The sequence below is a fragment of the Notamacropus eugenii genome, chromosome 1 (genome assembly GCF_028372415.1).
Source record: "Notamacropus eugenii isolate mMacEug1 chromosome 1, mMacEug1.pri_v2, whole genome shotgun sequence".
NCBI classification, from domain to species: Eukaryota; Metazoa; Chordata; class Mammalia; order Diprotodontia; family Macropodidae; genus Notamacropus; species Notamacropus eugenii.
In genome coordinates, this window is record NC_092872.1 from 641,626,997 (window position 1) to 641,652,140 (window position 25,144).

The 25,144-nt window shown below is 33.0% G+C and overlaps 1 protein-coding gene across 16 annotated transcripts in view; it reads right to left on the bottom strand.

Moving 5' to 3' along the window:
* The window catches only part of EHBP1 (EH domain binding protein 1), a 417,522-nt gene that overhangs the window by 100,158 nt on the left and 292,220 nt on the right, over positions 1-25,144 (bottom strand). For 9 of the 16 annotated variants that reach the window (XM_072635441.1, XM_072635433.1, XM_072635439.1 and 6 more), the window contains 4 exons: positions 24,145-24,323; positions 23,492-23,540; positions 19,286-20,197; positions 15,180-15,323 (listed from right to left, as the gene is read on the bottom strand). In XM_072635441.1, the coding sequence (XP_072491542.1) occupies positions 15,180-15,323; positions 19,286-20,197; positions 23,492-23,540; positions 24,145-24,323 (1,284 nt within the window). The remainder of the gene's footprint in view (positions 1-15,179; positions 15,324-19,285; positions 20,198-23,491; positions 23,541-24,144; positions 24,324-25,144) is intronic. The other 7 variants (XM_072635440.1, XM_072635438.1, XM_072635435.1 and 4 more) reach the window with 3 other exon arrangements.

Sequence of the window (25,144 nt, forward strand, 5' to 3'; positions counted from 1 at the left end):
TAAAAACTCAAAAGGGAAAATTAACGGGATGTGGTTTACATTGCCAAAGACTGTTCATTAATTACCAATTTAATCACTGCTGGAGGCATGACATTACAAAAATCTGGCTGAAAGTTCTAATAGATTATGAAGACCACCTAAGAAGAGTGACCAAGAAATGTACAAAACAATTAATACTGTTTCACTACTATCAAAGACACTCAGATTATTTTACATCAAGTGAAGCAAAAGAATTAGTTGCTTCACAGTGCCACCACTAGGAACTGTAAATACAACAGCACACAATTAGTAATGCACATGTGACTTTTGGTTCAAGGCATATATCCTTGGGAAAGCCAGAACATGATAAGGAGAACAAAAGAAACATTTAAAGATGAAATGAATCAAGATTTTTAACTCTACCCTGGTACATGCTGAGCAGTAACAGAAAAGGCAATGCAAAATCCAGCTCTCTTAGTAACAGTGATATCGGCTAAGGATGAACAGCACGGCACTGAGCAGCCACACAGCAAATGTTCCTGGATAATGAGAGCAGGGTGAAAAGGAGTGTTCTGGATGCTAAGGCATGTAGGCCTGACTCTTCCATTCAAGGCAAGTCCATGTAAATTAAAACTTTTTAGGCTGAGAGTTTGTGGCCATGTAATAGAAAAAAAAATATGACTTCTTAAAGTATAGTCTTGTTTTTATTTCACTTGAATATGTGTCAATAAATTGATGACACACGTTTTCAGAAAGTCTGGTAGTCATTTTTAGGGAATTATATTTCTAAGTAATTTAAATTTAGACATAATAAACTACTATTCAAAAGAAAACGAATAAAAGTCATTGACTTGTGCTAAAGTATTTATAACTGAAATGTAAGCATCAGACATTCCAACTTCACAAGATACAGCTCTAAAAAAAGATTAGCTATACATTTTAAATGTCTTACTGGTCTAAAACGGATTATGTACATTAAATCTTCTTACTATTGTATTGGAGTAGGCTATGGAATAAAGATATATTTTTATCTCAGTGTCCTGGGAATTTTGAATACATAGGGAAAATGTTAGTGCCCTCCCCAACCAAAAAAAGATAAATTTCTTATTCCATAAGCTATTAAAAGGTTTTGGAACCACTGAGTGAACACTTGAGTTTCCTGTTTTTACATTTTATGCGAAATTAACAACTTTTAGTTTCATATAAATGAAAAAGGTATGATAAAATTTTAAATTGTTTTTTAGATAAATACTAGCTTCAACTTTTTTTCAAAACAAAAAAGTACTGACAGATATTATGTTAACTCTTTTATATGTGAAACGCCAGTAGTACAATCTGATATTCTTGAAATATAAATATAGAGTGGCCAACTCTAGTTATTTAAAATTCTGTTTATCTTTGTGATGACATACTTAAAACGTATAAATGAAAGCTATTGAATAAGTTACAAAGAATCAGGGATTACCACAATAATGTTCAATCTTTTTACCAATTATAAAGTAACTGGTTATTTTATAATCTCTAGAAGATCTAGTAATCTTATCTAAATCTGACACAATTATCAGCATGGCCAGCTAGTATTCTCTGAATCAATATTTTCCAATTAACATGAAAAGAGCAAGGTTGTGGGCTACAAACTCTTCCCTCTCTATTACAACAAAAAAATAGTTAAAAGATTTTAACAAGTTTTCTTAAGTCTTGGTTTTCTTAAGAAAAATAATGTAGATTCTACTGTGGAGTATTTCTAAAGGCCAGTAGAAATTACTCTACCTTCTTGACCACTGGTACTGAAAACTTTTTATACTAAGGTCATCAAAAATCGAGTTCTCAAATTTCTCTGCAGTTAATCAGAGAATGGCCATAACACATGTCAACATAACTATATCCTTTCGTTACACTTATTCAAAGTCCATTTTTCCCTTAGAGTTTTCAAAGATGTCTAAAATTCATTACAGACATTCATGGAAACATTTTGTTCATTAATGCTGCTAACTTACTAGCTAATAAGGGCAAACAATGCTATTTGTATAATTTAAGTAGCAGTTAGACTCACATCTTAAATACCTTGAAGAATATTCAATCTAGTTCTATATTTTAATATATCATTTTAGTTTTTCCTCTGGACAGCAACTTTTGCACTATACTTTTTCAAATCAAGATAATCATTATCTAAACTTGACTGTCCAAAGGATTAAAAGGTATCAGTTATGACTGAAGAACTATCACTATGACAGAAACTTCAAGTCTGTAGCATTATCACCTTGGAAAGTTTATGATATTGTTTATTCTTGGTAAGTTTCCAAATGTGTGACCATTGGCTGCCTTGAATGCGTCATTTTTCATGTTAAACAATTCATGAATGCAAAGTAAATGTCTATTTATAAAATTACTTATCCCTAAATGGTTAGCCTAGTTAGATAATGAATTTGTTTGGCCTCTCCTGGAAGACTACATATTTGTAAAATATGTATTATTAATGATAAGTAATATGTGTATTAGTGATAATTAAACTTACATAGTGAGAGGTTCAAAATGCTTTACACACATTCTTCCAGTTATTTTTATGATATTTATATGAAGTTCTGGAGAGAGCAAAGTATTATCCCCAATTTATTTATTTCTTCCCCAATTTTTTTTTCTGGGAGGAAACTTTAACTCACTCAAATGGAAAAAAAAATCATCTAGATGTTCATATTATCATATGTGTCATCTTTATTCTCAATTAAAAAATCTAAATACAAGGGGATTTCTACTTCCTTTAGTTAAGTTTATATAAAAAAAAGAAAAACAACTAAATTTCTAGTTCAGATTTACATATAAAATGTTAATAAATAGAAAAAATAGGCTAAGCTGGAAAGCCCTCATTCTATGCCGATTGGCTATACATGCAACCAGCCCCAAGAAAGGAAAAAGAGAACTTACTAGACTTATAAAATAGCTATTGAAATAATATAAATTTCTTATCTCCTACCTACAAACTCTGATTTTTTTTTTCATTGTTTTTATTAACACCTGATTTCATCAGTGTTATAAACTCCTGGTGTGGAAATTCCCTCCTTTTGATGTAGACAGGAAACTCACTGATTAATTTAGTCCCAGGAATCTGGTTCTTCCTTTTACTAAGGTCAGATGGCATGTGTGTGTGTGTGTGTGTGTGTGTGTGTGTGTGTGTGTGTGTGTGTGTGCGCGCGCGCACATATATATATTTTAAATACAAAATTATAGGCTGCCTTGTCTTATCTATCATGGTTTTCTTTCCCCATACCCTCCAAATATAGTTCTGCTGACAGAAATACATAAAAACACTAACAGAGAATAAAACTGCAAAATTTTCAACTTTTGAGTTTTAATTTAGTTTTATGATGGCAACATGAGGGCAATAGAAAAACATCCTATGCCAAGTCCTCACCGTAGAAAAATGAAAACATTTGAAAATACTATAGAATGCAAAATTAACAAATAATAATAAAAAAACCTAAATTCTATTAAAATAATTTCTAGAAATACCCAAGGTATGTTAAAGAATATATGAAAGTATTATGAATCAAGCTTGCATTTTGAAAGTTCTTTATGGATGATATTTATGAAGTGCTTACTGCGTGCCAAGTATTGTGTGAAACTGAATACAAATAGAAAAGCAGGACAGCACTTGCTCATATTCGGTGGGGGAAGATATATTATCTACTAAGTAAATGAATGGAGAGAAGATATGCGGAAACTTAATTCTGAAAGAGCTAAACTCAATCAAATTTGTCTTCCTGACTTCAAAGCACTTCAAACAAATGATGATGCATTGTTTTAAAGGTGTCAGAAAAAATAGTTTCCTTTTTATGGTTTATGAGATTTCACTATCGGGAAATTTTTCCTTAAATCAATCCAAATTTGTCATCAATGAATCAATAAGCATTTATTAAGTGAAACAATAATCAGGCAGAAGAGCAAAAGAATGTCATAAAAATGTAAGTAGAAGTGAGTATCCAGGAGGAAAGAATGGTGTCAGTTGCTACAGAGAAGTTAAAAAGAAAGAGAGCTGACAAAAGACAATTAGATATTACAATTAAGAGATCATTGGCAGCTTTGGAAAAAAGCAATTTACATAGAGTGAAGGACTAGATTCAGAAAAAGAAAGAGAAATAAGTGGGGGGGGGGGGGAGGAAGTGGAAACAATATATGGAGACAATTTTTCTTCCAGGAATTCTGCTATGAAAGGGAGGAGGGATAGTTTGAGGGGATGGCAGGATCAAATGAAGCAGAAAAGAGAAGTAGATGAAGACAGACAATATTATATTAAATTCTCTTCTGAGCAGAGATGGGATGGGAACAGAGTACAAGAAGTAAGTAGGGTTGGCCTTTGTGAGAATGTTATCTTTTCATCAGAGTTTAGAGTAAAGGGAGGAGAGACGAGAGGATGATGTCAAGGAGTTTTGAGAGAAGAGGAAATTCAGGGTGAATGGCCTCTCTCTTCTCATGGTGAAGTTCATTTTCTCGTTTGATCCTCAATGGATAGTAAAAACAAAGTCATTATTACCTGTGTAAAAAAGATATGTGTTTCTTTTTAAAATAAATATCTACTGATGTCATTATTTTATATCACCTACATTTTCTACTGTATCCTTTCCTAACCACTCTTAGGGAACCATCCCTTATAATAAGGAATTATTTTTAAGTAAGAGAAAAATTTCAACAGAGCTAACAAATATGTAGAAAAAAATCTGATGTTACATGCACACTCCTGGTCCCCCAACTCTGCAAAGTGGGAAAAAGTGTCTTCTGTTATCTCTTCTTTGGGAACAAGTTGTACATTATAATTTTATAGCATTCATTTTCAATTTTTCATTGTTGTTTCTTTCTCTTAATACCATTTTGGTCACTCTTTATTCTGTTTTCCTGGATGTAGTTACTTCATTTTGCACTAATTTAAGTCTTTCCATGTTTCTATATATTCATCATATTCTTGTTTCTTATATTTCAATAATATTCCATTACATTAATATATCACACATTTTTTTAAGCCATTCCATAATCAATGGCTATCTCCTTCGTCTCGAGTTTTTTGCTAACACAAAAAGTGCTGCAGTAAATATGTTGGGACATATAGGGCTTTTCTTTTAGTCATTTATTTCCTTGAGGTACGGATCAGAAGTCGAATTTCTGGATCAAAGGGTACTGATGCTTTTTTTTTAAAGTCATTTTCTTCACAGAATTCCCAACTGTTTTCTAGAATGGTTGAATTAATTCACAGGTCCACCCAAAATGCGTTAGCATATTGTTTTTCCAAAGTCCTACCAACATTAGCTATTCCCAACTTTTATCATCTTTAAAACCATGGAGTAGTTTTGTTTTACATTCCTTTTATTATTAATGATCTGTAGCATTTTTTCATACTATTGATAAGATGCAACTCTTTTGAGGAATGTTTCTTCATATCTTTTGATCTCATCTGCTGAGAAATGGTTTTTAGTCTTGTATATTTGCTAGGGGCCTATTTGGGGGCAGCTAGGTGGCACACTGGATAGAGGGCTGAATCTGGAGTCAGGAAGACTCATTTTCATGAGTTCAAATCTGACCTCAGACACTTATTAGCTGTATTATCCTGCGCAAGTCACCTTACTCTGTTTGCCTCAGTTTTCTCATCTGTAAACTGAGCCGGATAAGGAAATGGCAAGCAACTCAGTATTTCTGCCAAGAAAACCCCAAATGGAGTCATAAAGATTCAGACATGACTGAAACATATGAATAGTAACAAAATATATCTTGGATATCAGACCTATATCAGAGATATATTTTTGTATTAATTTTTTTTTCATGCAACTACTTTTCAGTTTCATATAACCAATCTTATCACTTATAATCACTTCTACCCTTTGTTTGGATTTTACAAATACCTCTCCTACCTATAGATGTGAGAGGCATATATGATTTAGTACTCTTAAAAATTTTTTATAGTATAATCTTTGACATTCAAATTTTCTGTGCATTTTGAACCCATTATGGAAATGGAATTTGGAACAAGATGTTGGTCTAAACTTAATTTCTGTCAGATTGTTTTCTAGCTTTCTCAATAGTTCTTGTCAAATAGGAAGGTCTTTCCTAGGTAATTTATGTTTGCATTTATCAAAAACTGGGTTAACAGTTTCTGATTCTTCCTTGTTCAATTTGTTTCACTAATTTATTTTTCTATTTTTTTTAAATCAAGGACAAAAGGCTTTGATGTTTACTGCTTTTTAATATGGTTTGAGGTCTAAAAGTCCTGTTCCTCTATTCTTCCTTTTTCATTCTTCTCTGATATTCCAGATCATTTTTATCCAGATAACCTGTATGTGTTGTCTGTCCTTTTGGTAGTTTGATGTGTAAAGAACTAAATCTGTCAAATGACTTTGGAAGTACTGCCATTTTTATTGTACTAGTGTGACCTAATCAAGAGCACTGGATAGCCCTCCAGTTATTGAAGGTATTCTTTATTCCTCTAAAAGAGCATTTTGTACCTATCTATACAAGCATGAAATGTACATTACTTGGCAGTTTCACAGTTATTTTGTACATTTTAAAGTTATTTTGAATATGACTTTCCTTTCTTTACTGCTTTCTGGGGTTTGTAATTACTATAGACATGTTATTAATTTTTTTTTGAGTTTATTCTGTAGTCTTTCATTGAAGCTACAGTTTCAATTAGTGTCTTTGTTGATTCCCTAGGAGTTTCTAAGTAAATCATCTTATTATAAGCAAAAAGGAATGCTTATTTCTTTGACCATCTTCATAGCTTTAAATTCCTTCTTTTATCTTACTGTTAATCTAGTGTTTCTACAACAATGTTAAATAGAAATGGGGAAAGAAATATACTCTTATATTTACTGAGAAAACTTCTGGTTTATCCATTACAGATAAGCTAGTATTTTGATTTAGATACTTTAAAAAAAATCATACTATAAAGCAATATTTCTGTGCCTATACTCTGTAGGGGTTTTTAGGATAGACAAGGATTGCATTGTATCAAAAGCTTTTCTGTGTCTGCATCTATTGACATGATCATATCATTTGGATACAACAATTCTTATATGTCATCCCTGGGATACAAGTTGAACATACCCAACTTGATCATAGAGAATGGTTTTTTGTATAAATTACCATAATCTTTTTGCCAGGGTTTACTAATATTAATGATAGTTATATGCTATTTCTATGTTTTACCATTCAACTAGTTATCTCATAAAATGAGCTCAACAGGTTTTTTCTCAATATTTGAGAAAAATTTGTGATTAGAGGTATTATTTTTTAAAGACAGAATTATTCTGTAAACCTAGCTGGATAAGTTTATTATTTTTTTTTCTGAATAGCTAATTCAATTTCCTTTTCTGAGACTAGATTATTAAAAATACCAATTTGGTATTCTGTTACTTGGGCAACACACACATATACACATATATACTTTATATACTTTCTGATAATCCTTATATCTTCTCACTTCTCAGTTTTATTGGTCTAAGCAGAATATAACTAAGCCCTGAAAATTTTTTATTTCTTCTAAGTTTATTATTATTTTATCTTGTTCATTTTTAATTTTGTTGATGTGATTTTTCTCTTTTTTAAATGCAGGTTAGATAAAGGTTTACCAACTTTGTTAATCTTTTAAAAAATCAGCTTTTAATTTTGCTTATTAGTTCTATAATTTTTCTGATTTTCAATTTATATCACTTCTAATTTTCAAGATTTCCTCTTTTTTTGTCTTTCTGGGTTTTTATTGGGCAATTTTCAAACCACTTGCTTTTGTTCATTAATCTCCATTCCTACTTGACCAATGTATGTCTTTATGGATGTAATTTTTTCTCTGAGGAACGCTTCTGAAATTCCAGAAATGTTGTAATGTCTCATTATGATTAGCTTTCATATAGTTACTGTTTCAATCATTTATTCTTTGACCAACTTGTTTAATATCTAATTATTGAGTTTAATTATTTTGCCTCTCCCCTTATTAATACTTATATTATGTTCCAATATATGAAAGAAATATTTAATATGAAGTTCAAAACCCATTTTTATGTCCTCATATGTGGTTTCTTTTTATTAGACATAACACAGTACTGTGAAGTACATATATTCTTTACTGGTCCCATTCAGAAGCCAACATAACTCTTTTAATTCTTAATCTCTAACAGTTTGGCCAGTGCTATAACTTTTCCCTTTGATTTGCCGTTTTGTTAGATCTGTCCACCTACCAGATGAACTTAAATAAAGTGTCCTAGTAATGTGTTATTACCAGTATTATTTTTTAAATTCAGTTCATTTTTCCTTTATGAATTTAGATGTTATTCCACTTGGAGCATATGCTTAATATGGATGCTGGTTCACTGTTTATGTTAAGAATAATAATTTCCTCGTTTTTCTTCATTGTGATTGTGAATGGGTTTTTTGGTTTATTTGACAGCACAGTTGTTAAATCTTGGTTTTTTTGAACTCATCTGATGGATAGCAAATTTTTTCCATCTATTTCACTCTGATTTCATGGGTGACTTTAGCTATATGTTTCTTGTAACAGATTGTGGTGTTTTGTCTTTTTATCTATGCTGCTACTCTCATTTAATTGTCTTGTTTAGTGACATTAAAAGTCATGAATTAGCTTTATGTTTACCTGTGTTGCTAGTTATTACTTTAAACTATTTTAAATCCCTTTCCTCTATTAATTCAATATTTTGCTCCTATGATTTGTGTGGCTTAAACTATTTGAATGTAACCCTATTTTCACAGGCTTCCCTCCTTTCAACCATTTTATTAGTTCTGTGGTTTTATTTAAATTATAGATTTCTTTTTACTATTTATTTCTTCTCTATTTTTCTCTTTTCCCCTCTAAATTAGTTCCAATTCTCCTTCATCTCCTTCCTTCCAACTTGCTAATTTTTTCTATATTTTTTTTGACAGAGAATTTCTTTGCTTTATTCTTTGCATCAAATTTTCTTCCCTTCCCTATTCTGAAATTTTCTTCTCTGACCCATAGTTTATATTATCTAATCCTTTTTAAAATGTGAGTTTCTCATGGATTGAAAGCTTCTGAAATGCTGAATTTGAACTTTTAATGAATTTTCATGTTATCGTTGATATAAACTTGCCACATTGTCTTTTTTTTCTATTGTGCTTCATTCTTACAAGTGTCAAATAGTGAAGTAATTTGAATAGAAGCAGTGTCCCACGGCAGACACCACCTTTGTTCCAAATTTTTTAGTCCAGTTCTATTCTTTTTCTTCCCTACATGATCATTCTTTTCCGCATTGGCCATACCCTCTCATTTTTGGGTCACTGTCCCGCTCATCCTTATGAGCTCCAATTAGTCCTGTAGATTCAGATATAATGATCTCTATCTAGCAACAAATTCTTGCTTTGGGCTTTTTGGTTTTATTATTTGGAGGATTAAATGGAAGGCAGAAAGTATGTAGTCTGCTGTTTTGCTGGTTATATGACTTAGAAGTCCACCATCATGTATTTGAAGTCAATTATTAAATTGTTCTTCAGCTTTTGTAGTCTTTATGCCTCAACAGTGCTTATCCTCTTATAAGGGAGAAGCAGACTAGATCTTGGTCATGGACTGGGGAGACAGAGCTGTGTTTGTGCAGAGACAATGAGGAGATGGTAAGAACGGAGATGAGAATAGATCCCTTGGAAGGAGCAGCTCCAGTGGTCTCCAGGGTTATTAGTTGGGGGAACTACTAGGATCCCTATGGTCCAAAATACAGAGGACGATAAAGAAATACCCAGGGCTTTGCCCCCTCTACCATGGTCTCTGGGGAAGTTGGGAGTCAGTTATCTCCAAGAATCACAGAATTTTAGAGGAAGAAAGGAAATTAGTAGCCAATAGTTCATTTGCAAACAGAATCTCTAATTAATCCATACTCAACAGGAGTATCTGCTAGAAGATGCTATCAGTACAGGGGAACCCACTTCTTCTCAGTCAGAGTAGTGCACTTAGGCACAGCTCTTATTGTTAGAGAGATCTTCCTGCCAGGAAGCCAGAAAGTACAAGTTGTGCAGTAACTTTCTCTTGCTCCTGGTTCTTCATTCTGGAGTCAAAGAGAATAAGACTATTCTCCTTTCCACATGACAGCATTTCAAATGCTTGAAGACAAATATTATAGTCCTCCTAAATTTTCTCAAGGCTAAGCAGACCTAGTTCCTGTATTCTTTCAACTGATCTTCAGTGGCATGGACAGAGGACCCTTTGCTTTCCTGGTTGCCCTCCTCTGGACATTCTCCCTCAACTGTGGAGCCCAGAGCTGAACACATTCTCCTAGATGCTGTCTGGGCAGGGAATGTTAGAATAGCATAGTCAATTCCTTACCTCAGGAAGTTATGCTTCACTTTATGGCCGCATCAGTATTTTGCCTGCCACGCAATTCTGCTGAATCATATGGAATTTGCAATAATCCAACATTCCAAAATCTTTTCCAGATAAGTTGCTGTATAATCATACCTGTCTCATGTTATTCTTGGTGAGGCTGCTTTTCTGAACCCATTAAAAACAAGACTTTATATCGTCACAACCTGGCTGTCAGTGATATTCCTAAAGCACAGGTCTGACCATGTCATTCACCTGCTAAAAGAAGCTCCCTATTCCCTTTAGGATCAAACAAAAATATACTGCTTAGTATTTGAATTCCATCACAATCTGAGGCCAACTACTTTCAAGATGTTATATATTACTCTCTTTTATGCACTTTACAGTCTAGCCAAAATGACAGTATTCCTGTACCTCACACACAACATCTCACCTCCCTTCTCCATTTCTTTGCACAGGGTGTTACCCACATCTAGAATACAGTCTCTCCTCACCTCCACATCGCAGGATCCCTAATTTCCTTCAGAGTTTAATACATGTACTCTCTTCTTTCTTCCCCCCAGCTTCTAGTGCCTTCCCTGCCTAAAATTACCCTAAACTTGCTTAGTATATTCCAGTAGTCTTCTCTGATAGAGTGTAAGATTCATGAAGGTAGGGACTTCTGATGTTTATCTTGATATTTCCAGAGTCTAGAACAGTGCCTTGAACATGATAAGTACTGAAATGCTTTTAAATAATTGATCCTTGCAGTTATAAAGGTTTTAGGCTATACCAGTGAGAACTGTAAAGAGGGATTAGAGATGGGAATAATATTGAGGGGATAGAACTGATAAGATCTGGTGACTAAAGGGATATGTAGAAAGTAGAGCAGGGATAACAATGTGCATAGAATGAAAAAGAAGAAAACTGATTAAATTTTAGAAAATGGTATAAACTAAATAGAACACTGCTTGTTATTAATTTTAATGGAACAAATTCAGGAAAGTAAGAGTTCCTGCTTCTTGGCATTTCACTTCTTATCTTTGTGTGATAAAATAATTCACTTATTAACTATTATAAAACAACATATTTTAAAAGCTTTTTATGTTAGCCCTTTTTTTTTTTGCTCTCAAAGAAAGTAATGAAAGTTAGTAACTGATAAACAATGTAATTAAAAGAGATAGATTAAAAGCATCTGCGGCAATGATTTCAACTTCTACACCTGGTTCTATGCTGAAAGAACTGATTTAACAATCTAAGAAATATCTCATAAATCAACAAGATGTTTATATCTTTGTGATTGGATCAAATCCCAAGTCCTTGAAAGTCAGGAATAGTAACATGACTCAGCTGGTGGAAAATAGATAGATTTAAACATGCTGAGGTTAAGATATTATTTAGGCTATCCAGTGGAATTCCTGCTAAGTAACTGATCTACAGGTCTGGATTTTCTAACAAGGAGGTCTGGGTTGGAAGTCTAGATTTGTAAATTGTATCAAAATGGTAGCTGAGGACATAAAAATGGGGGAGGTTACATAGAGAAGAAAGAAGACCCAAGAACAGAGCTTTGGGGAACACCTAAATGAAGGGACAAAAATAAAAAGGCAGATAATGAAGTAGAGAAGGAATGATTAGAGAGATGGGAGAATGGGTAGAATATGTTTATCATGTAAGTTAAGGGATAAGAAGGTATCATGAACAAGGAGCAGCCCATAGTAATAAATGCTACAGTAATATCAAGGTGAATGGAAACTGAGATCAGCTGAGAAAAATGCCACTGTATTGGGCAATCAGGAAGTCACTAGAAATCTTTGAAAAACAAATTCAGGAGAGAACCATGATAGTACATTTCCATAGTATGTATGTATGGATATTTCAATAGCTATAGAAATGTACATGTACACGCACACACATGCGCGCGCACACACACACACACACACGAGTCTAAGTGAAATCTCCTTATAACCAATTTTTAAGGATCTGCTGACCCTCAAGGCTGGACAAGACCCCCAAGGTCATCTAGTGCAATCTACAGCTGACCAAAGATCCCTATGGCATTGTCAACAAGGGATCACCTAGCTAAGTTTTCAAGTGAAGGGTAACCCAGCATACGTTCTATTCTACTTCTGGAGAGCTCTAATTGTCATTAACTTCTTTCTTCCATCAAATCTGAATATTTTTTGCTTCAATTCCACCTTTTGCTCCTGGCTTTGCTCATTGTGTCCTGTCAGTAAGCATTTAAGGGCCTTTGTTATTCATTTGTTTCAGTTGTGTCCAACTCTTTATGACCCTATTTGGGGTTTTCTTGGCACAGATGCAGAAGTGGTTTGCCATTTCCTTCTCCAGCTCATTTTACAGATGAGGAAACTGAGGCAAACAGGGTGACCAGGATCACAATTGGTAAGTATCTGAGGCCAGATTTAAACTCATGAAGATGAGTCTTCCTGACTCCAAATTCAGCACTCTAATCACTGTGCCACCTAGTTGTTACTATGTACCAAACACTCTGCTAAGTGCTGTGGATACTAAGAAAGGCAAAAGGTCTCTGCTCTCAAGGAGATCATAGTCTAATGGAGGAGACAAGAAGCAAACAAATAAGTGCAAACTAAATAGACAGAAAGGATAAATTGGAGATAATCAACAAAGGGAATTAATAATTTGACACCAGAGGAACAAAACCTTACCTAAGCAAAAAATTCTCTGAAAAATGAGAATGAACCACAAAGAAGCTAATGATTCCATGATGCATCAAAAAAATTTAAACGAAATCAAAACATTGAAAAAGAGAAATGTAAGGTATCTCATTGTAAAAACAACTGATCTGGAAAGCAGACTGAGGAGAAAAATTTAAGAATTATTGGATTACATTAATACTATCACCAAAAAAAAAAAAGACCCTAAACATCTTAGTTGAAGAAATCTTAAAATAAATTTGCATAGATCACTTAAAACATGAGGGCAAAGTGGAAATAGAAAGGTCACCTCCTGAAAGAAACCCCAAAATGAAAGCTCTCAGGAATATCACCAAAGTCCAGAATTTCCAAGTCAAAGAAAAAATTCTCAACCAGCCACAAAGAAAAAATTAAAGTACTGAGGAGCTACAGTCAGGATCACACATGATTTAGAAAAATCATCATTATAAAGGAGCCTTGAATACAATATTCCAGAAGGCAAAGAAAATCGGTTTACAGCCAAGAATAACTTACCCAGAAAAACTGAGTATAATGCATGCAGAGGAAAAAAACGGAGCTTTGATGACATAGAGGACTTCTAAGTATTTCTGATGAAAAGACCAGAGTGGAATAAAAAATCTGACATTCAAACACAACACTCAAGAGAAGCAAAAAAAAGTAAACACAAGAAATTATAGGAGATAAAACAAGGTTAAACTGTTTACATTCTTATATGAAGATACATGTAATCCCTCAGAACTTTATCAGCACCAGGGGTCTTAAAAAAAGTCTAATTATTAATTTTTTATTATGGAGTTTACAGTCTAGTGGGAAGGAATGAGACACAAACACATAAAGCTATAATATAAATTATTACACGATAAGTTCATTAGGGGACAAAGTACAAAAAGTATTGACAAAATGCCTTTCATTCTTAACTAAAGATGAAATTTTTAGTAATAGTCACAAATTAAAATCAGGTTTTTTGTTTTTTTTTTTGAGAAAAAGAAAACTTCTCAAAATGAAAACTACATCTGAACCTGAAACAAATGCTTCCTAAGGAAGGAAAACCACACTCCCCCCTAAACCTTAGAAGTTTAGGATGTCAAGTTTTATTTGGGCTAGAGAATACACTGAAATAGATTTTACCTAGACTTTTGAGTCCCTATTTTACATCAGTGAAATTCATAAAAATGGTCTTGTGAAGAAAGAGTCTTGAGAAGATGTAAGTTTACATACTAGATTTTAATACTTAATGTTTGGGTAAGGCATTTAACCACCTCAAGCCACAGTTTCCTCATTCATAAACATTGTATAAAATACTGAAGAATTGTATAATAGAAAAAGAAGGTGGGCTGGTCATAAATTAAAAACAAGGAATGACTATTATATCCCTTATGTATACCACTAGTTCCCATGTTATGTCAAAAGATCCAGAGGACGGTCCTTAGCATACTACATGGACCTCTTGTGAAGGATTTATGGAGGGCATGAAGAAGAGTTATAATAATATTAATAATATGATGATAGCATTTTTATAGCACTTGAAGGTTTACAAAGTGCTTTTATATATTATCTCATCTAATCCTTGCAATAACTTATAAGAAAAGTAGCATTATTATCCCTATCCACAGATGAAGAAACTAAGACTAAAAGAGGTTAATTAACTTGCTCAGTCACACAGGTAGTAAGTGTCTGAGGCTGAATTTGAACACAAGTCTTTCTGAATCGTACAAAATGAAAAGCCTGGATGAACTGCAACTGTTGGAGGGATTAATGAGATCCCAGATGAGTAGAATTAGTGAAGTCTACTTCACAGAGCTAGTGTGAGGAAAGATGCCTTGTAAACCTTGAAGCAATATATAAATGTGAGTTATCATTATTATTAGTTGCACTACTACAATTTGGCAAACATGCAGCTGGGATTACAAAAAACCAACATACAAACTAACTTCCTTCTCCAGAGTGGATGGTCATCCAGAGAATAGATTATTTCAACACAAATGAGATTCGTATTTCAAAGATATATTTTTTCCTCCTAGTTAATGCCATTATGTAGAAAAACAGGTATAAAAATTACAATCATCTAGCTATCAATAAAAGTACTTGTTGAGGGCCTACTATGATCCTATCACCATGTGATGTGCTGTAAGAAGACAATTAATTTAGGGAGAAGAGGCATAATTAAATAAGAGTGAATTTAAGCCATTCCAACCCATGAAACTTACATCATTTAGCTGCTTATTGCGCACTGGGGTGGATGCACTGGTTATCTGCTTATTCCCAGCCTTTAAAGCTGCGTCTCTTCTTGCTTGTTCCAACAAAACTCTTGCTCTTTCCTTAAGTTCTTCTTGTCTTGATAATATTCGCTGCTTAAAAGTAAAGAGGATGAATTAGTGGCAAAGACATATGCATGTAATCTATACATGCATACTAATTAATGTTCAGGTAATCTACTTAAAAAAAAAAAGGCCAGAATTGAGACAACTTCATGAGATTGTGTGATATAAGAGCATGCTCAATAAATACTATGGCATTTATAAGCACATTTTAACAAAAGTGAAATTATTTTTAGCACTCAAATCTTGTTTATGGTTTAGACATAGCTAAACTTTAAGGAAATATTCTCAAAAGAGTGTATAATGTCTATAAGTCTACTGTTTCTCCTATTCTTCATGTTTTCTAAAATGTTCTAACAATGAAATACATTTAAGTCCAATGTTTAGGTCCTAGAATTTTATAAATGACCACTATCTTTTTACATTTGTACTTTATGTAGAACATATATTTTTCAGTAATCCTGTGAATGGTGGCCAAAGACCTCCTTTATGTAGCAACCATTTCATTTTTAGTATAGTAAAAATCAACATTACCTGGAGTTTAAAAAGGATTGAAACATTTTAACTGTATTTATTCTGTTAAATTTGCTTAAATTCTTCACACTTAATAAGTCTAATCACATGTTTTGAATCAATGAAAAGCAATCCTATTTTGAAAGTCTGGCTTTCCTTCCTTCCTTATATCCCCTAAAATGAAACAAACACTATCAGATTTATAACTTTTTTCTGGGTTGAGCTACTGAAAAATATTAAGTGTTTATTCTGTACTATATATTTTAAAGAACTTTGAGGAAAAATTGCCAAAAAGAAATGTTATTCAACAGTAGCTCTAAATCAGGGATGCTTAATCTTTTTTTTTTTTTTAGTCTCATGGATCCCTCTGGCAGTTTAAGGAAGTTTATGAAACCCTTCCCAGAATAATGTCTCTAAATGCATAAAACGAAATATACAAGACTGCAAAGGAAATAAAATATATTTTTAACATTCTTTAAAAATTTATTCAGTATTTTCTTTTTCCCCAGTTACTTTTTTTAACCTTTTTTATTTACTTAGATATAGTATAATAGTTATAAAATATGTTTAAAAGTTCAGATTATGAATCCCTATTCTCAAAAATAGCATACATGCCAATTTAAGTAGGGTAGATTTTTGTTCCTTCTATAAATTCCTTTTTTTCCTTCCCAACATATCCAACTACTACATGACAGTTTGTGGTTATGACTAATCTCACATCCACTACACATGTCTTTTCTTTCACTGTGTAGTATAATTTTTAGGTACAAGTACCACAGAAAGCAAAGGGGAGGTTATAAAAACAAGTATAAATACGATTTGTATTTAGCTTATTAAAATAATTGCCTAAAAGGATGCCAATTTTTGACTTTCTCTCTTATCTTTCTATTTTATTGCTCTGAATTTTTAAATCTCCCTATTTCACTGTCTATATTTTCTCCTTTGTCCTCAGACATGGTAGCTAATATCTTAACTAACTTTTCTTAAACAAAACTGCATCACATATTTAAGATTACTCAAAAATCCATAGCCTAAGAGGGAAGACTTTGAGAAATAGCATGGTTGATATTTATGTTATATCTATATGTGGAATTAAAATGACTATAATAGTTGATTTGTTGTAGATTTTTTTAAACCATTATCAATTTTTTTTTAATTAAGTAGATCAAAGCACACTGTGAAATAATGGAAGGAACTTAAGAAGAAAAAAAGAAACTAAGTTCTAACCCCACCTCTGCCATCAACTGTGTGAATTTGTGCATGTCATGATCTCTTTATGTCCCAATCTCTTCACTTGTGAAATGTTGAAATTGGTTCAGATTCTTCCTAGGGTCTATCTAAAGGTAACCCTCAGCCAAGCCATTTAGGTTCTCGGGGCCTTGATTTGGGCTTCATTGATTTTATGGTCATGTGGTAAATGGTTGTTTGTTTGGTTTTTTTCCTAAATAGTGGTTGTATATTTACAGTGACAAATTTGGTTGTACAAAGTAGGGCAAACCTGAATTATTTTTGATTGAGATTGTTAGACTACAGATCATAAAAAACCCATGATGTTTATTAGGCAGCCATATTACAACTTTCTAGCTAATGAATCCTCTTTATCATTCCAAAGACTGAAATAACTAGAAATTTACATTGTCAATTCCTAGCCTCTACATTTAACACATCCTGAGCTAAATGAGATGTAGGCGACAAGTTGCCTTAATAACCAGAGTAGGATTGAAAAAGGTCTTTTATTTACAGATGGGGAAATGATTCTTAAGTCAAGATACTTCCCGAAGGTCCTACAACTAGTGGTAAATCCAGAAAAGAATTTAAGTTTATTGACTTCTAGTCCATTGCTTTGCTCAAATACTCCATTGCTAGCTGTGACCAAGTGACTCTACATGACTATAATGCTGAAGCCTACCTAAAGACTCTGTTTTCATAGTCAACATTAGATAAAGTTGTGGGAAGACAGCAACAATGATAGGGCTGGGGAAGCTAGGTATCAGTCTAACTATTGAGCAAAACAATTTGGATTTACATATGAATATCACTAAGTACTTCATGTCATTTGACCCAGAAACTCCATAACTGGACTTATAAGGAAAGGCCCTCCCTATATGTAGTAAAATATTCATAGTAGCACTTTATTAGGAGAATGGCTGAACAAAATTGTGATATACGAATGTAACAGAATATTTCTGTGCCACAAGAAATGGATATGAGGAATTCTGGGAAACATAAGAAGTGATGCAGCATGAGGAGAGTAGACAAAGATATAGTATAGAATGACTTCAATAATGTAAATGAAAAAATACAGCTACCGATACTCAGATTAAATGAAATGGGCAGTCTTGATTGTGGAAGACGGAGGATAAAATAGACCTTCCCTCTTAGAGAAGTATAAAAAAATGGGTGACTACGGGTATAGGATGTTGCGTATGTTGTCAGATGTAGTCACTGTGTCTGCTTTTACTTAACTGTCTTTATTTGTTCAAAGAGAGGGTTCGGTGGTGGTAGTGGGGGTATATATTGAGAAATGATTGTGGTATAATAACAAGAAGGCATCAACAAAACAACAGATGTGTACAGCTCTTACTTGAACAGTACTGAAGCATATTCACTAATGATTTTGCAATAAATCAATGAACAAATATGACTGAGTTACTACTTTGCGTAAGATACTATGTTGGTACAACTTCTAAAATTGTATTATGCCGCTATGGCTGTTGATTTGTCAGGAAATGGTTTGTTTCAAAGTCAGATATATTGAAAGCTGTTGCTGGGTTGATGTGATTGCCAAGTGATCAGCGATCAGGTCAAGACTGTCAATACATCAGATAGGGCAAGCTCTGAAAAATGCTATGATTTGTTTTAACCACAGATAAAACATAGAGGCAGGAAATACTTGAGCAAAACAAATGAAAAATAAAAGAAAAATGCTTTAAAGAAAAAAATTAGAGTTTTAGTTGGGTAATAAAAAAAGAAAAAAAAGAAAAACATGTTCAAGACAGCCTTTCTATTAGAGGGAAAATAAAAATATTCTCAGGCTATTTTTATGCATTCATAACACACAAAATACTCTTTGCTTTCTATAGCCAATTAACTAATAGTTTTTAAAGGTTCAACAACTTAGCCCTTTACCCCAGAGGGGTTCTTCTAATAACACTATAAAATATTATTACTAACTTCAACTGGAGAGAATAGGATACATCCTAAGAGGAGCTTCTGGCTAAGTTGTTGGTTTTCACATATTAGTAGTTGCAGACAACAGAATAACATGATAAACATTCTTCACTTCAAAAATGCCCATTATGACAAATCATAATATATTCCACCTATAACCATTTGTAACCTTTATTAATCACCTATTGTGTGGAAGGCAGGGGGTTTATGAAGAAAAAAAATGAAAAACAGTCCGTGCCTACGATAATGTAGCACAAATATGTCGTGTGAAGACTAGTGACTCCGGATGCACATCCAGTTAGTTGTCTTACCTGAGATGTTTTTGCAGAAGGGTCTGAATGATTTAAAACTGTTTTATCTGTATCAGAATCAGACTCTGTGTGTCTCAGAGTAGCACGTTTTTTCTTTGCAAGGTCTACATCCCTATTGTAGGAGTATCCAAGTTTAGAAGTGGGAGATAAACTTGATTTTTTTACAGGAGACTCAGGTCCCAGTTTCTTGTTTTCTGAGAAGTCAGAAGATACCAATTTTTCTTTTTCCAGGTTACTACCAGTAACTTCTAGAGAATGATGCCTTTGCCTGTCAAGTTCCTCACAAGCAAAGGGTGGAGATGAATCTTTTTTTTTATCACTGATATATGTTAAGTCACTCAATTCTAAAGTGTCAACTTTTAGCAACTTCTTCTTTCCCAACAAAATCTGTGCTTGTGTAGAATCTGTATGGGCATATATTTCAGCCTCCTCATATCCTGAAGTCCTTCCCAAGTTCTGTTGGTGTTTTTGTGGCTCTGTGTCACTTTTAGTCCTTCGACAGTAAGGGGAAGCTGTGCTTGGACTTAGATGATCATCAGGGGTCTGATGCTCACTCTCTGACTCTCCAACACCACTATCATTTACAAATACAGAATCATCCTGAGATATGAAGTCCACTGCTCTGCTGCTAGGCTGTTGGAATTCAGGGTCCCGGTTCAGATCGTTAAGTTCTGCATAGAACTTTTCCTGATCAATAGAACTGTTTGTATCAGTTTCATAGTTTCCCACTTTATATGTGCTTTTACTGCTATTCTCCTCTATCTGAACAACATTTAATTCTTGACCACTGAAATGGGCCCTTATTTGATAAAGATAAGTCATAACAGTCAGTTTATCAGGAATTGCTAACAAAACCATATCAGAAGGTTCCAATAACCGGGAAATTCCTATGCTTGCAAATCCATCGTATGCCTTCAAAATAAGCAAACAAAGTTATAGAGTTCACTCAAATGTCAAATACTACAATTCAAAATTTCATTTGGAACTAAAAAAATGAGAAACACTCTAGCTTGATGTTTAAAATTACACACTGTTGTTAAAAACATTCTTAAAATGCAAATGATTTTTTCCCATCTTTCCCAAATATCAAATTTACTTTTTCCTCTAGGAATAGGTCTACTTTTCATGTTATTTATGGTAATGCTGAATGTGAAACTCGAATAAATAAAGCAAAGAACATGATAAAAGCATATGCCTACCTTCACTGAGGACACTATGAATGGATAAAACAAAAATAGAATGCTATAGAAAATAAGCAAATAAAAATGACTTGTAACAAAAAAGTTATCTAAAGATGGGCTGTTAAGATAAGAAACTAAGAAATAAAGACACCACTGCTAATCTATCTTGGGCTTTATCATGCCTGATCGACTTCTTCTCTTCTAGTTGCCACGTAACTGAAGTGATCTGTGCTGATGAAAAAACAGAAGCAGATAACCAAAAAGAACCAAACCTCAATCACCTGATTTAAAGCAGAAATAAATGCTTTTTAAACTTGCAAACATTTTCTTAAACACCCAATTAACTACGACTTTATAAATGAGAAGAATGTAATTTTTCTTCATCAGCACTAAAAAAAGTGAAGTGTTTTGAGTCCCTATGACAAAGTTGAGAATGTGTGGCTGCATTGTATTATTTTTGCTAGCCCTTAAATGACTGCAGTGCATCAGGTTTTTCTAGTTTTCAAGAATCAAAGCTGTTTCTCAATTTACAAATAATTATTACTATCCTGAACTAACCCTGGAAAACAGTATTGTGTTGCCAGAAGCCCTGTAGGGAACGGCTAAGGGTTTAGATAACAATTTTAGTGAGAATAAGAAAAAATTTCTAGTTCCACATGTCATAGTTTTGGTTATAAAAATATTCTCATCATATTCAGTTTTTAATAATCAACTGAAAATTTTTCTTCAAAACAATAAGTTAGAAATTGATTTAACACTGGGAAGAAAAAAGTCTTTTGCACTTACATGTTAAAATACACTTTTACCTTTGGATTTAATCTTTTCCTCATACTCCTCCTGCAGTTTTATAAATTTTTAGGAGGAGAAAGGAAGAATGAAATGGAAAACAAATCGTGATATAAAACACCTTCAATTTTCACAGCACTATCTTTCATAATATATATAGATGATTCAAAATATTTATTTAAGATGTATGGCTCAGTTGGAATGCAAGTATAGACTTGTTTATTATTTTATTTGTTTTAGGAAAATTAAAGAATTTTTCTTCCTCCATGTCCTGACAACATGATTGACAGCCATCAACTGCAGGCCATCAGCGAAAGCACCACAGGCAGTATTCTAAACATTTCCCAATTATCTAACACACTGACATATTGGTCAAGATCAGATGTCACAGGTAAATACCTTTTTTATTCACTACTTCCAGATTGTGAGGAAACTTTTTAAGTTTTAATTCTGGTAACGGTTCATTTTAAAATGTAATTATGAACACGACCTGTAGTCCAAACTGTTTAAAAACAAATCATACTTTTAACAAGTAAGGTCAGGACATTTATTTAAAGGTGTATTTTCAGAGGTTCACTTTTGCTGCTATGGTCAATTATCCACTGTCTTTTGTAGTGGCCCAGGTGCAGAGGAAAAAAGAGCTCTCACAAAGAAAATTGTCTTATTCATTGCTAGATGTTAGTTTAATTGGTTAGGAGGAGTCATTGTCAAATGTGCTATGCATCCACATGGAACTTATACCCAGGCATTGCTGCTCCATGTCCTGCATTCATATCCCCATCTAGGGCACAAGGGGTTATCAGGCAGAACTGTGTGAAGCCAGGAAATAGCAACTGAGCCACTCAAATGTAGCTGTCAGGAAAGGGCTTAAAATGATGAAAGAAAAAGAATTAAAAAACAATAATAATTACTTATTGAATGATAATTAGTTTTGCCTAGAAGTGAAAGAATATGAAATAAAATTCACCCCAAAACTGCATTTTGCAGACAAAGCTAATCCAATGGAGAGAATGTTTTTAATAGAATATATGTGTAGTCGAAGGTAAATCTGAAGTATTATCAGCATTAATGATTCACAATTTGAAAAAGAAATACAAAATAGTAGTTTGTCACAATGACTTAAGAGTTGGCAAGCTAATTCATATATTCGTAAAAAATATTATACAAAACATACAATAATGTTTTCAAAATTTCAAAATGAAAGTTAAAAAAGCTATCTTATAAAATGAAAATATGTACATTTTTACAATTATTTAGCTTTGTATTTTCCATGAGAACCAGAAAAAGGCTTGCTATTTATTCAACAGAATAATTTTAAAAAGGTTTGTACATATGACCCAAAAATCAAATGTGGCTGAAATTATGAAAAAAGGAAGCTTTTTACTTTGGTGTGTGTTAAATCTGAAAACTTAAATAATTTACACAGATAACCTATTTTACAGAACACCAACTAAAAAAAGTATATTATAATGATTTCCCATTATTAATTGTGTAGAAAATGAGTGATTTGTCAATCTACCCTGTGAGGGAATCAGGCATTTTCGTGGAAAAGTGAAATTTTTAATTGCTACATAAGATTTTTGGGGGGAGGAAAGGAAAGAAACACTAATAGACAAAAAACTATATTTGGTCTTAAATTTATTTTAGCTAAATGAACCTGTGTCAGGATTCTCTTCATATTACTTGCGTTTTAAATTACCTGATTCAAAAGAGAATTAAAAGTCTTGGTTTGAGCCCATACTGGTTTTCATTAATTATATTACTAATGGAATCAAAGTTCTTGATCTTTAAAATTTTAAGGACTTGTGGCATTAACATCAACACATTTATCCTAAGCAATCAGGAAGTCCTGTAAAGTCAAACAAAAGTATAGACATGCAATTTCTGGTACAATTCTAAAAAAGTAGTTAAAAATAAATTAGACTGAAAAGAGGAAAAAAAAGTCATGAAAAACTCTATCAGCCCTTCTTTCCCTTCTTTCCCTTCTTTTCAGCTATTTGTATAGATCATACAAAAAATAACTCTAATACCAATCTGGAACTTCTTGTCAGTGTTAAAGAACATGACAAACCAGAGTTAATACTATGTGCGATTTGAACTGCAGGAGACTGAATAGCTACTGCAAATTACAGTTATGACCTCACAAAACTGCCTCACTCTCCCAAAATTAATAAAATCCTGCAATGAAGTCAAAAGTGAGGCTATATTCTTTTCCCCTTCCTTTCCTATTAGGTCTTACCTTTTTGTTGTTCTCTTTAATATCTTGAGGATTCAAGGACTTGTAGTCACTGAGGGAGAAAATGGCACAGTGGGTATGTATAGTATTTGATAAATGAGGTAGTTTTAAAACACATCAAATTTAAACATTTGACATACAATGATATCCTACAGTAACTAGCAATTTCATCAACAAAACTAATATGGAAGAAAATAAATAAACTAACTAACTAAATAAACAAACAGTAAATACATGTTTCATTGCCTGAAGATTTCCATTAAAAAAAAAAGTTAGTGCAGGAGACTACAGACCAGCCTTGCAACCATATTCACCATGAGGTAATCCCTTGTTGTCAACGTATAAGCTACAGGCTTATTTGTCTCATCTCATTTCAAAACTAACACAATTTTCATAATCATCTTGAAGTCTGTTCTTTTATAAGATTAAGAAAAAGAAATATACCATTTTTAACATAGAGAAAAGATTGTTTTTAGGAGGAGTAAAAAAGGGATTTCAAGGTTTGGCATAAATCTGTTTCCTCAAAGTACACAAAATGCTCAAAGTAATTTATGGTTAAGCGTTTCAGGACATGTCAAGTAGTGGTTTTAATGTTATTTTCTTATTTCTAGCATATGTTAAGGATTTGACTGGAAAAGTAAAATGTATTTACTTACATCAGATCTGGTCTAAAGTGGTGTAATATTGCACAAAAAGATAAGCCATTTCTCCAGGATGTAGTAAAATTGGTGATTTTCACTCCCCTATAGTTTTTTGTAACTTCTTTGCACCATACAAGTAGTGACTGACTAGCATTTGGCTTTCTCCCCAAAATAGGACTTGGTGTAGGGCTTGGCTGGAAGAAAAGGTAAAGAGGAAAACATTAAAGGACTTTAATGGAAGATGAAAATTAACAATAATTGACCTAACCAGATGATCTGCATCCTTTGATGTGAGTTTCAGTCCTTCAGAGCTGTCAATTTATGACTGTAACCTGCAAGAGAGGCACACAAATCTCAAGTTATTATCTCCACTTTTGGCCCTGGGCATTTGCCCTTAGAGGACTTCGATCTACAGAATCCTAAACTTACCTATGAGAACAGGCCAAGAACTCTAATGATAGAAACACTGTGTTAAAGTACTTAAAAACTTATGGCATTTCTACTGCGCAGTCTTTGCTCCTTCCACACCTTTAGAAAGATTTCCAACATGAAAAAAAATTCCTATTAATTCTTTTCTGAGTAGATCAAAAGTATAGCCAATCAAAGTTTACTGCGTAGCCTAAGTTGTGAGCTGCTACTATAGTAGAGAGATCAAAGTTTAATCAGTGAAATATTTTAATATACTGATCTTATATACATTCTAAATGAATACTGTTACTATTATAATCATATTTAAACAATAATGAAGGCAACAATTTTAGAGTTATTAGCAATGGTGAACTGTTGTTAGTTACAGCACATGATTACTTTTTTCCAGCCTATCAGTTTCTTCAGATTATCTATGAGAAAGCAAATTTCACTTAGGTGGAAAGTGAATATTCAAATAAGAATAAATGGATACTTGATTTACACCAGTAACTAATTAAGTATATAGTGAGAACATCTTTTTCTTTATAATATTTACTGACAAATTAATCAACTTATACTAATAACATACTGACAAAGTAAAAATAAA